The following is a 13,287-nucleotide window of genomic DNA, read 5'->3' as shown; positions in this document are numbered from 1 at the left end:
TCTCAAAGTCCCCTCTTGCCTCTCTTTCTGTCTTCCTACTCCCTTTTTCCCTAACATCCTCTGCCTACTCATCTTGCATATAGTCCCTAAGTTTATAGGTCAGACTACCCAACTCTTGGGATAGCGATGTCATGGTTGCCACTGGGCTCTACACACTGGACCACAGTGGACTGGCCGGCCTGCCCACCCTTGGTATGAGCACCTGTGGATGGGGGGAATGGGCTCAGGCTGGGCAAGACAGACATCTGGTATCATCTTTTACTAAATACTATCATATTTTCTAGCCTGGAGACACCAAGCAGGGACCCCTGTGTCTGGCTTGAATCTATAGATGGAAGTAGCCTGAGTGTGAGGACTAGAAGAAGCAGAAGCAAAAAGCTAGTGCTGCGAAATATATTCATTCCCATGGACAAAATAATTTTAATTCATTTGCTAAATAATCTTTAGGACCCTAACTAAAATAACCCAACATTTAGTTTCTAAAACAAATGATGTCATATGCGTCATCTCATGCTATGATCTATCTATAAAAATGTTATAAAAGGATACTTGAAAATATCATCTCAGATGGAGGGAGGGATAATTTTTTCCCAGTATACCACCTCTCAACATTTTTCCACATGTTAGTATCAATTAAGATCATTTTACTAACAGGCAAGCCCTTGGAAGGCACATTGAACAAGTCACCAGTGGGCCTCTCTGAGGCTGGCTGCCTTTCCTTGCATGCCCTCTGCTGGAGATAGTGACAAAGAACAAGTGAGCCCAGAGCAGGCAAGGAGGGACAAGAGTTTCCAGCGCTCTGCCTCCCTCTCCTGCCCCCTTCCATTCCAGCGCACACTGCTTGGACCACAGTCCACTGGATTTCCTACTCTGCTTGAACCAACCACACCTGTCCAAGCCCCTGTGACTGTAAATGCTCTTCTTTCTACATGGAATGTCCTCCCCTCTCACCCCTACCTAGCAAAATCCTAGTCTTCCTTTAAGGCCCAGCCCAGATATCACCCCAACTGACCCCCGTAACTTCTACACAGTAAGCAGGTGCCTCTCCTGACTCATCTTGGGCACTTTTGTCCATACTTTACTATAGCACTGTAATCATCTTGAAATTTCCATATCCCATCTCCACTAGACTAAGTTCCTTTGAGACCTGAGATCAGAGACCATGTCTTCTTTAGTATTCTGCCAGAGACTTAGAAGATACTTAATAATTGCTGGTTGGTTGAGTGAATGAAGGAATGAATGATTCTAAATTAGGAGAATCAAATTAACTAATGATTGTAGACATTCTTTGTAAAACGAAAGTACAAAGTAAGGTATTATTTCTATTGCTAATAATGATCTTCAGATTCAAGAATATTCCTACAGAGACCTTGTAAAAGCTTGAAGCGGCTCTAGGTGTTCATCCTTTTTCCACCCTGTTTCATTCAGCACCTCTTTCCCACCTCTCCCAAGACACAGTACTAGTGTCTTCCTACCACCCCTCAGCACTCCTGGATTCTTCTAGGTTCCAAATTTGACATCACCCACCACCCCACTCAGACCTCTTTGTCCTCTATCCCTTTTCCTGGACAGCAATGGGCAAGAATCCTGTGCCTGCTGTGGCTAGTAGAATGGAGCTGAAATTATATAGTGCAGCAGAAAATGAAGCTTTATGTTCTCTAACTGAGTCATCTGGCTCTTCAGCCCCATTTCCCACTGTTGAGTAATTCAGTCTTAGCTGACCGAAACAGTCCCCTGGACCGTATTGCCTTCATTACGTCAGAACCTATGTTTAGTGAGTTCTGGTCCCTCTGCCCTCCTCCTTGCCCTTCCCTCCAAAGTGGCCTAAGTCCTCAGAGGTCAGACTATTACCCTGGCGTTAAGGTGGGGTGGGGACACTCATGTCTGGTCCTTGTGCCGTTTTGTCCAGCCTTTCCTGTCTGTGAGTATCCTGGCTGGTACCTTGTTGGCCTGTCATCCTGAAATCATGATCTTCTATGGCCTTATCTTCCCTGACCACTGTTTACCCAGCACTTCCACTTTCCCACAGGCAGACAGGAACTCCTGGGTGCGCAGATGCCTCATTGATGGGAATCAGGGATCCTGGCAGATGTCTTGGGCCCATTGGCCCAGACTCCCTCATCCATTTCTGTTCTCTCTCTCAGGCACCAGCCAGGAGCAGAGTTTCTCTAAGACGCCTGCAGTTTCCCTGGGTTTCATCCTGAGAACAGGAGAAAATCCTTTTCCATCTGGAATTCACCGTACTTTATCTGGGTGCTTACCTAACCCAGATTCAAGCCAGGAGGAAAACACCGACACTCACATCTGACCTCCATCTCCCCCACTCCGTCTCTAGAGCTTCCTTCCAGCACGAGATAGGTTTTCTGTTTTCCCTTCTGGAAAACAAAAAATCCTCCTATCAAATCCTTCTCCCTCCCTTGGATGGTTCACCTTTTCTTCTCTGGAGCAACACCTCTCCACATCATGGCCCAGTGCTCACATAAACAGGCTCTTTGGGGGCACAATAGTGGGAAATAGGGAAATAGTACCAAAAATGTCACCCTACTCTAAATTGCTAGTATGCATTCCCTCCCAGAAGAAATCATATCACATCCTGCATGAAACTGAAGTTCCTAAAAATGGCCGTCTGTGGGGGATTCTAGACACTAGAATAGAGGAGTGGGAGAAATGTCTTTAGTTCTCTGGCCCTCTCACATCACTTCCAAGAAAACTGCTTTCTCCTGTGGAAACGAGGGCCCCCACTAAGCAGGGTGTGTTGTGTGAACCCACCAGCAAAGCAGAGAATCCGGGGAAAATAAACACATGCTGGCCTCTCCTTCCTGGGTTTGTCAGATTTGGTTCTGCCTTGGTGAGCCACCCAAGCGCTTTTCCACAACGTGTTCCGTGAAGTCCCTCACCCTCCTATGGGCTAAAAGATTCTGCCATAAAATGGCTGTATTATAAGCCCAAACCCCGATGTTGGCAATCACGCATTCCGGGTGTTCCAGGCACTGCCAAGTGCCTGTCTGTGTAAATGGGTTGACATCTCCGTCCTCATGTGTCGGGGGTGGGGGGTGCTGTTTGTGGGCACTGCCTTGCTGCTCGGCGGCTGCTGGGTCAGAGCAAGCGTCTCGCCTCCCCGGCAGGACGGGACAGCACCACTGTGGATCGCGTCGCAGATGGGCCACAGCGAGGTGGTGAGGGTGATGCTGTTGCGCGGAGCAGACCGGGATGCCGCCCGCAATGTGAGTCTGAGCCACAGCTGCGGCACGTGGGGGCTGGAGGGACGGGGATGGGTAGTGTATGCCCCAAAGCTCCAAAATTCAGCCTGGCTCAGACGTGAGGCGAAAACGCACCTTTATTTGGTCTGTAACTCCCCCGGGATTTTCTCCCAGCCTCCCCCGGCTCTTCAGCAGGAAAACAAAGTATGTCCAAGTCAGCTGAAACTTAGCAAATGCTGCCCACTCTCCCCAAGGATAAGATATTTAATAACCGGAGATCCTCCTCCACCTGAGCTGACTCCTGGATGAACCCGGGAGAAATGCTGGAGGTAGGAGCCCGGGCCTGGGGCTGTCCTTGGGGGTGTCCCTAGCCGCAGCGCGTCTGGCTGCGCTGCGCCTCCTGTTGGCCCTGGGCCGCAGTGCAGGTGGGGGCGCAGCGTCTGTGTTTTGGGGCCCAGTAGTGTTCTGGGGCTCCACCTTACACGGCTTCCCCGGCTGCGGACCCCTACACCACATCCCTCATTGGCCTCCACCTAGCAATGCTAATGTCACCTAAGTCTGCCTCGATGGGCCCCACAGCAGGCCCTGTATGTAGCCCATAGGAACTAAGGGCAGCTTGGGGAGACCCTGCTGCCTGACCACACTATGCCATTTGCTTTTTGGGTTTGGTTTGGTTTTGTTTTTACAGTGTCTGGCCTTTTCACCCTTACTATTACCCTTGCTTATGTGACCCACCTCCCTTCTCCATGTCTGAGCCCAGAAGGGGTAAAGACACATTTCTGCCTACTTCACTGTCCTCTCTCCCACTTTATCTCTTCTTCGCACATCTCTGAAACCAGAAAAGAAAAACCCTCTAATCGCATTTTCTTTCTTCCTGATTCTAGCTAAATTAAACCTTTAGAGCAGACTGGGATAGTTCCTTGACTACAGAATTCTGTGAACTGAATCCTCCAAATACAGCAATTGATATGTAAAAGCGGGGTAGCGGGGAGGAATTTGGAAAATCTCTTCCCAAGCCAAAAAGTGATGACAGAAGCTGAATATAAATTTTTGCATTTTTGCATTTCTTTTTAGAAACCTTTGTACAGTATCTACATCCTGGGCCCCCAAGGCAGGGAGGGGGTGATTGCTGGATGGACCGGAGGGGTGGAGGCAGGGCTTGCATTTCTTTTTAACAGATTTCAGTCTGTCCCCTTCCTACTCACCACCTACCCATCCCCAACCACCAGAGACAGATACCTAGGCCCAGTGGAGCAAAGTTGTATATTAGACAAAGCAAAAAGAAAAGCACATTCAAAATTTTAAAACAGTAAATACAGTTCAGTAATTATTTAAGTCATTAAAAATAGTTTAAAATTAATTTCCACTAAGCCATGAACTACAGACAATGCCTCTTTGGTCCATCCATGTCCTAAAATATATTCTTGATATCCCCCTCTCTCCAGTGTTACCCAGTGTTCTAAGGGACTGGAAGAGTCTGAATTCCCAAATGGCAGGGTTCTAAGAGAATAAGTCACATGTTTTGTCCAGCATTCTTTCCTGCAGAACTGATTATGCTCTAAAATGCTCCCAGATTAAGAGACATGGCCTTTCTCCTTTCACCTGTTCTGACAAGTGTATTCCCGGTTCTCAATTAACATTTAGTTCTTAGCCAACACACACATATGTTAAGTCAACTTTTCTGTTCCACTCTGTTAAGGATGGTACAACAGCATTGCTCAAAGCAGCCAACAAAGGATATAATGATGTTATAGAAGAGCTGCTGAAATTCTCACCTACCCTTGGCATTTTGAAGGTAAGACTTAGAAATTTTACCAATCTATAAAAGAGAGGTTGAAAATTAAGAAGCCCATACCTGAGGCCTGCAGGAGAAGCTGAGATAATTCATATGGTTAGTTGCATTCTTGAAAGAACTTACCTACAGTTTCTTAATGTTGGAGATTCATGGGCACTGGTTGAAATGGCAGGGTGATAAGAAGAGTGAACCAGAGGCTGTTGCTACTTAGTTTTCCAGGGGAAAAAAATAGTGGTAATTAAATCACTATCTTGAAAAGTAAACTATCTTCATATACACATAGATAGATATATATAGATATAGAAAAAGTAAACTATCTTCATATATAGATAGATAGATAGATAGTGATTTAATTACCACTATTTAGATATATAGATAGATAGATATATCTATATATCTCTCATGGGCCTAAAATCTTCCACAACTCATGAAATGCATAATTAGTGTCCTATGAAACTTGGGGGACAGGTGCTCATGTTTCTTCCCTTCATTATCTGGAGCAAAGAACCACATTGTTATCTTAGATGAAAGAAAATAAGACTCACATCTCTGGACACCCCAAAGGATGTGTCAGCCTGGAGAGCTGGGTCTGCCAGGAGGCAGAGCCCCAAAATCCTTTTTTAAATTTATCCGTTTGAGACTAAGATATTTTTAAATTACAGTATAAACCAGGGTTTGGCAAATTTTTTCATAAAGGGCCAGGGAGGAAATATTTTAGGCTTCATGGGCCATAGGGGCTCTGCTGGAACTGTTCGACTCTGCTCTTGTAGCTTGAAAGCAGCCATGGGCGCAAGGGTTGGCTACGTTCCACTCACACTTTTTGAATGGATTGTATTTCCAGAATCTCATATTTTCATGTAGTACTCTTCTTTTCTTTTTTTTTTTTTTTTTAAATCTCAGCTTGCCAGGACATAGAAAAGTGGCAGGCTCAATTTGGCCCACCGGCTGCAGTTTGAGGACCCCTAATTTATATTATTGTTTTCCTCAGTTGAGGACAAGAAACCTGTTCTAAACTTGGAACACTGGCTAGCACTTAGCCCTCGCTTTATTGACACATAAAAAAGTCAACCTGTCCTTGAATGATCCCAGAGGCTTTGGGACACTCTGTATCTAATCTTTATGTATTTAGGCTCTATCCCTCTGATCAGCTGATACAGGCCTCCTGTCAGAATGCTGGCCCCTCTCTCTGTCCCAGTGACCAACTTCTAATCTTCCATGAGCTCGGAAGCAGGAAAGCTACATTCATTAACATTGTTTGTAAAGTAAGAATAAATGGTCTGTGAAAGGGAGCTCTAGGAATGAAAGAAATGAGCTTCAGAAATGGACTTTGTAATACCTAGTGGTGTTTCAAAGAGCTCTTTTTTGGCTTGGTATTATATTCTTAGCCATGTTGCAAATAGATGAAGTTGACAAGTTGGTGAAGATTTAGATGAGTGAAGTATCACCAGACAAGTGAGTTGTCATACACGTTATAAAAGTAAACATGCTGCTTTAGAAAGGAAAATGCTACTTTGCTGGAATTTTTCTATGGGCATTATATTTTATTCTTTTATAAATTAAGAAAATATTATTATTATTATTATTATAAATAGCTAATGTGGAAACTAAGCTTGCATTTAGATGCACTTGTAAACATATGCATCTTCTGGAACAGATATCATGTGACTGCCCATCATTCTTATATCAGGCTTGTTATATTCTCTTCCTCTCCCCTCCCAGAATCTAGCTATGTGCTGCACGTCAATGCTTCCTTGGTTCAGTAGATATTTGCAGTACATTTCATAAAATGTCAGCAACCCAACCAATGGGCCCCTTTCATGCTCAAGAATGCTCTACCTCGGGGCTTCGGGGTTTCCTCACTGCACGTGCTGACAGCCTGTGAGCCCACAGTGGTGCTCACTCCCACCTCAGTGCATGGATAGCAGGTAGCTGGGCTGACAGGTCGGCCCCTTGGTTTACCAGTCATTTCTCCAGGCTCGCTGGAAGTGCAGAAACTGTGTATGTTGCCCTTGAAGAAAAAATAAAATAATGTGGCATTATCACTTTTGCTGCAGTAAGTTCTAATACGTTTAAAACTGACGGACTGATTGCGAAGTCACATGTACCCTGGGCCAGATTTCTTGTTTCACTTGCCAAAGGATGTTGGCAGTGTTTACCCGGACCATCGGCTGGGGACCTGAAGACACTCTATTAGATGCTGACGTGCCCTCAAGCGGGGGACTGTGAGGAAGAGCAAAGCTCTGACCCTAGTCTCCTCACTTAGGCTGGGCTATGATGAAAGCCAGGCTCAGTGCTGATGGCCGTGAGCCCACTCCTGACACACACTGTTGTTTTCTCCTAGAATGGGACGTCGGCCCTCCATGCGGCAGTGCTCAGTGGGAATATTAAAACAGTCGCGCTGCTCCTGGAAGCAGGGGCAGACCCAGCCCTGAGAAACAAGGTACTGGCCTTTCCCTCCCTATCTTTTAACTCCCCTGGGCACCTGTGCAGAGATAAGGCAGTTTCTACCTAAGCCACGATAACCCATCCCATGCCCCCTGGGCCAGATTTGTGTCACTTGCAAAGGGCCATTGGCAATACTTACACAGGCCCATTCACTGTGGGCTGCAGACCTGAGGACATGATTAGATGCTGATGGGCCTTCTAAAGGGACTGTGAAGGAGAGCAAAGCTCTCACAGGCATCTCATCACTCAGGCCCTTCTCTTCTCTTCTCTTCGTACCTGGGCATCGTGGGGGCATGTGAGGCTGTTGGTAGGTAGGAATGAGCAGTGTATCTAGACCCAGAGAATTAGGCTGAAAACCCTGTATCTAGCAGGGGCGGTTGTGGGCTAACAGTGGTGCAGCCCTCCCAGGACACGGGGCAGGGAGTACAGTTATGGGGTTCTGTCATCAAAGAAGTGTCCTAAGAACGTCCCCATTCTGGTAGTTTATTGCTATCCTGCATACATCCAACGTGCATATCTTGACACTTTCTTGGGGGAAATACTGTTCTACTGTTAATGGGACTTGGCATTGCTGTTCCAAACCAACCCATACCTTTTATAGGCCCAACATCCTTAGTTTACAATTAAGTCAAACATGGAGGTGGGAAGATGCCTAATGCCCATTTTTTCCTATTCGACATCTGCATGCGCAGTCAAGTGTAGAACCTGGGAGAGGAGAGCAGCATAGGGCAGGTCTTGAGAGAACATGGAACTATGAACTTTTAAAGGAGGAAGTAGGAGCAGGGCTTATCCATCAAGGAAGGTATGAAAAGCAGTTTTCACTTTATACTTCTATACTATTTGAGCTTTTATAAGTATCTAGTGCTCTGTTAATTTCTTTAATAATAAAAGCAAACACACAGAACCTTTTTCATGACATTTTGGAAAGGAACCATTAAGAGGTGCAATTAGACAACATGCCAAGAGTCTCTTTTATTTTCATTTTACTTAGCATGTGGCATTATTATGTCCTCGTTCTTGCCATTAGAGTGCTTGAAGATGAACACTTCTGCTTATCTCTTCCTGAGATACTCCCAATTTGTTTTCCATTAGCTTGACTGGCTGTGTGATAAGGCAGCTGAAATCAGACTTGTACACTTATCTTTAGACCCTGGACACAGACTTCCTAAAGAGATTGATCTTTCTCGCTAAGCCATCCAGTAGCTTATGGAAACTGAAACAATGTGCAATTCTTTGTTTGTCTCCTGGGACTTCGGCAATCATGGTTATGGGGAATTTCCAGTGACCAAAATGCTGGACTTCGGATTGTCCCTAAAGCTACTCTTGAAAATATAGAGATATAGGGAGACTGCTCATGCTGGAGTTTCATACACCAGCAGCTCTCAGAGAGCTGGGAGTCGTTGCCAGGGAGTCCCACCTGCATCCCACCCATCCACCAGCCACCCCAAAGAAGACAGCCTCTTAGAGATAGCTCTAGAAGCAAGGGTATTGGGATTCTGGCAGCCACCCGGGACTCTTGAAGGGGGTATTCTTTGCCTTCATTCATTCAACACATACTGAGGACCCACTAGATACTACGCACGGTGCCGTGTACTGGGGAGACTACAGTGAATGGAGTTCCCATTGTCTCTGCCTTCAAAGAGCTCAGAGTTTACTGAGGAATAAAGACAAACAAGAAATTGCAGTACAGTGACAAGAGCTGTCAGCAGGGAAGTAAAAAATGCTAGTAGAAGCTTCCCAGAGGAAATGACTTCTAAGCTAATACAGAAGCAATCTTCTGCTCCAGGGGTGGAGTTCTCTGGGACTGCAACATGGATGCCTCAGGAGAGGGTAACCAATGGGCCCGATAGCCACTCCCCACACCGTAGCTGTCCCCATGGGTGCAGGCCCTGTGTTCCCGATACTCCCAACTGAAGAATCAGAACACAGCTTGTCCCAAGAGCGGTTGGGAAGGACAGTGTTTTGATGCTGTGGTATCATGAACATGGGCCTGTGGTCCTGCCCCATAATGAATAAGATGGCCTTTGGGGGTTAGCCTGGGGCACTGCCATCGTAATAGTCCATACAACCTCAGCAACCTGAGAATTCAGTGAGGACCAACCTGGAGAGAGGAGGCATGAGACCAGGTTTCTAGAACTATATGGATGACACATGGAACAGCAATGTGATTGGTCAAAAGTTGACTACACGGTTTGAGGATATAAGGGTTTTTTTCAGTGATAAAGGTTACACATGGGAACTATAACTCAGGAAACTTAATGATAAAGTACAGCTTCTTAGCTCTCCTCCTCCTCCTGATGGTAGAGGATCCTCTGGCTGCCTGGCAGCCTGCTCACCAAGCTTCAGGAACCCACGTGGAACAGCCCCGTCATTCCTGAGTGTGCTCCGAGACTGGAAGGTGCTGACATCTGTCTACTGGGAGCATTTCTGTGCAGGGCCAGGCATTAGGCCTGTACAGTGTCTCTTCCTGCAGGAACTAATAGTAGAATTCCAAGGCCCGAGGGGCCTCTGGTCTACAGGAACACAGCATAGTCATCTCCTGCCCAATTCAGTACAGCATCAGCATCAAGGGTCCTTTGTGGTGGGCTGGGGGGCAGCCACAGGACATGCTGTGCAGCAGACCATTTGTGGCAAACATAATTCCCAGCGACTCTGTGCATAACTCCCGACAAGCGAAGTCCCAGGTAGCACGTGCGGGCCAAAGAGCAGGACCCAACAAAGAAGGAAGGGACTTCAGGAGTTTCACCTAGGATCACGGTCCCACATAAAATAGGGGGGTTCCAGGTGTGGCTCTGGGAGGAAAAAATATGCAAGACAAGTAACATCTGCATCCAAGCCCTCTCCTGTATTCTGGGTGCCTTTCTACCCTTTAACTGCCTCCCCTGAAATCCTGAGAACATCCCGTGATTCACCTATAACACCAGTTCTCAGTATGGTCTGTGGACCCCTGAGGGCCTGTAAGACCCTTTCAAGAGGTCTAAGAAGTCAAAACAATACACTTGGTAATACAAAGATGTCATCTGCCCTTTTCACTGTGCTGACATTTGCTCTAATGGTGTAGAAGCACAGTGAAAATTTGCTTCTAACGGTGCTTCTAACATTTGCTCTAACTTCTAGAGCAAATATTGCTTCTAACATTTGTTCTAACGGTGCCTGAAACTAGTGGCCCCTGACACCTGCCAGCAGGGGTATAAACTGTACCGGCAAATTATTTTACACAACCCTGTGAGTTACTTTACAGATTTTGTAAATTATTTCACACACATACCAGTTTTACTTAAGAACATCTTTGATGAAGCCGTGAACAATTTCAATTTTATTAAATCTGGACCCTTGTTACACATCTTTTTAATATTCTATGTAAGGCAATGGGAAGTATGCATCTGGCCTTCCTGCTCTCTACTCAGGTGCATGGTTATCTCAGGGACATCATTAGAATAGCAAAGTGAGCCAGGTGCCTTTTCACAGAGCGCTTTTTTACTTCGAAGAACCACTGGTATCCACCACATGAGCCCGACGGCTTCTTAAACTCACAGGCTTTTCTGATGAATTGGTGCTAATATTAATGAAGGTGATCTTTGGAGATTGTATGACCCTGTGTGTCCACATCTAGATCTGCATAACTCATTGAACTAATATTTTCCAATTGGCTGGTGTGTGATGTTACAAATCATACATAGGGGGAAACACCAGCTGTAGATAGATAGATGTATGGCTTTTTCATGTAAAAATTGGTATGGTTTCAGATTCCACACTGCAGTTTCCTTTAAGAAACTATCTCTTGTTTAGTATGAGTGTAGCATCAAAGAACAATATCTCCAATGATCTGAAAAGGCTGTTAAAATCTTTCCTTCCTTTTCCAACTACCTATCTGTGCCAAGCTGAATTTTCTTTATATGCTTTAACCAAAACAATGTATCACAATAGCTTGGATACAGAAGCAGATAAGAAAATCCAAAAGTCTCCAATTAAGCTACGCATTCAACAGATAAGCAGATCTATTAAACAATGCTACTCTTATCCCTAGCTTTTTTGTTTTCGAAAAGGTGGTTGTTTTTCATGTTATTTATGGTACCCTGTAGTGCATTTATGATTTTTAATGAATTAAGGGTTTTTGTAATGTTCTTCCTTTCATTTCTAAGAAGTTAAAGGCAAAAGCTTATTGGGATCCTCATTAATTTTTAAGAGTGTAAAAAGGTCCTGAGACCAAAAAGTTTGAGAACCACTGCCCCATTACATTTATTTCATGGGATAAGGATTCACTCATGAAATAAATGTGTAAGGAATGTGTCTCAACAGCATGATGAGAAGAAAGGCCATTCAGTGAAACCCTAGTGTCAGGAGGGATGTGGTGGCCACAGAAGCTGTTCTTGACCAGGTATTTCTTATTCTCTAAATGTTTCTTAACTCTGTTTTCTCAACAGATACCTGTCCTTAGTCTCAAGTCCCTAGTGGACACACTGCCCCATACTAATGAAATATAAAGTATCAAATTTAACATTACCAGTGTTTATTGAGCACGTACTAGATGCACCAGGGATTGGGCTGGAAATGAGGATACGATGATTAATCATACATGGATGCTGGCCTTCAGGAGATCAATGTACTAGAGATATGGCTTAGAAAGAAAAATAACTCTAATGATGAGATAAGAAAATAACAGATGATATTTATATGATTAAAGGAGACCTTTAAGGCCTTAAAATAAGAGTGAGTCCAGTAGGGTTTTTCGCCAGCAGAGGAGTAAGTGGAGTCAGAGGCCCTGCTTTGGAGACCCTAAAACCATCCCAACTGTGGGAATTCACTAATGTCTATCTTATCTTCTTCCAGGCCAATGAACTTCCAGCAGAACTAACCAAAAATGAGCACATACTGCGTCTCCTCCGAAGTAAAGAAGGACATAGGAAGAGCTAACATAGTTCCATATTCAACTGAAAGATAGAAACCCTAATCACATTGTCCAAAAAGAAATTGCTTTTCAAATAGTGTTGGAAATTCCTTGAAGCAAGGAAATGCCCAGTATTGTCCACCCTGGGTCCCTGACCAAGGGAAGCTGGGCTCTGTGGCCCGAGTCAAGAACAGAAAGGCTCAGGGACCCCTTACCCTCACATGAACTTCTCACGCTGGCCTTTAACCCCACCACTGTGGGACCTGGCAGATTCGTGGAGTCCACAGAAACTCATTTTAAACCATACTAAGTTGGGTCTCTCGGTTAAACTCTTATTAGAGTTAAACCATGGAAGAGGTTTAAACAAGATGACAAAAGCCTTTAAAAGACTGAAAGTCTGATCTTCAGTGAATCAAAGCACTTCTGCTTTCGCATTAATTGTAAGTGTGCTAAAAGATATAGCTCAATTGTAAGAGTGCTAAAAGATATAGCTCCCTCATATTTTACACATAGATGTATGTTATTCCAGTGTAAAATGTTTTCTTCTACCCAAAGATTGTAACCATATTGATTTGGAAGCAATGATTTATTAAATTCATATTAAAGAGCCACTTCTGACATTCCATGATGTGATTTTCCAAGATGGACTATTGAACTATAAAAAAGACAGATTGTTTATTTGCGAGGTGATCCTCATCTCATTCCTAACACGTAAAAAAAAAAAAAAAATCATTTTTACCTAGAATCAATATTGTAGGTATGGTAAGATGTACGTGGCAAATTTGGAAACTCAGAAAATTACAGGAAATTTAGGCTTTGTCTTTTTGAACTTTTATTTTGGTTCTCTTGTTGGGAGTCTGCTTCCCATGCCATAACTAGGTAGACTTAATAAGCTGTGCAATCCTGTTGCTTGACACAATGACTTTGAGGTCCTTGGATGAAATGTCATATGCTAGTAC

General features: G+C 44.5%; 1 protein-coding gene across 1 annotated transcript in view; it reads left to right on the top strand.

Moving 5' to 3' along the window:
• The window catches only part of LOC111142511 (ankyrin repeat domain 29), a 54,530-nt gene extending 41,464 nt beyond the window's left edge, over positions 1-13,066 (top strand). Inside the window, exons 7-10 of the mRNA XM_022495745.1 lie at positions 3,126-3,224; positions 4,900-4,995; positions 7,337-7,435; positions 12,271-13,066. Coding sequence (XP_022351453.1) covers positions 3,126-3,224; positions 4,900-4,995; positions 7,337-7,435; positions 12,271-12,354 — 378 coding nt within the window. The 3' untranslated portion in view covers positions 12,355-13,066. The remainder of the gene's footprint in view (positions 1-3,125; positions 3,225-4,899; positions 4,996-7,336; positions 7,436-12,270) is intronic.
• The last annotated feature ends 221 nt before the right edge of the window (positions 13,067-13,287 follow it).

The sequence above is a fragment of the Enhydra lutris genome, unplaced genomic scaffold (genome assembly GCF_002288905.1).
Source record: "Enhydra lutris kenyoni isolate GAN:26980312 unplaced genomic scaffold, ASM228890v2 scaffoldscaffold8, whole genome shotgun sequence".
NCBI lineage: Eukaryota > Metazoa > Chordata > Mammalia > Carnivora > Mustelidae > Enhydra > Enhydra lutris.
This window is presented reverse-complemented; position numbering and strand designations above follow the sequence as displayed.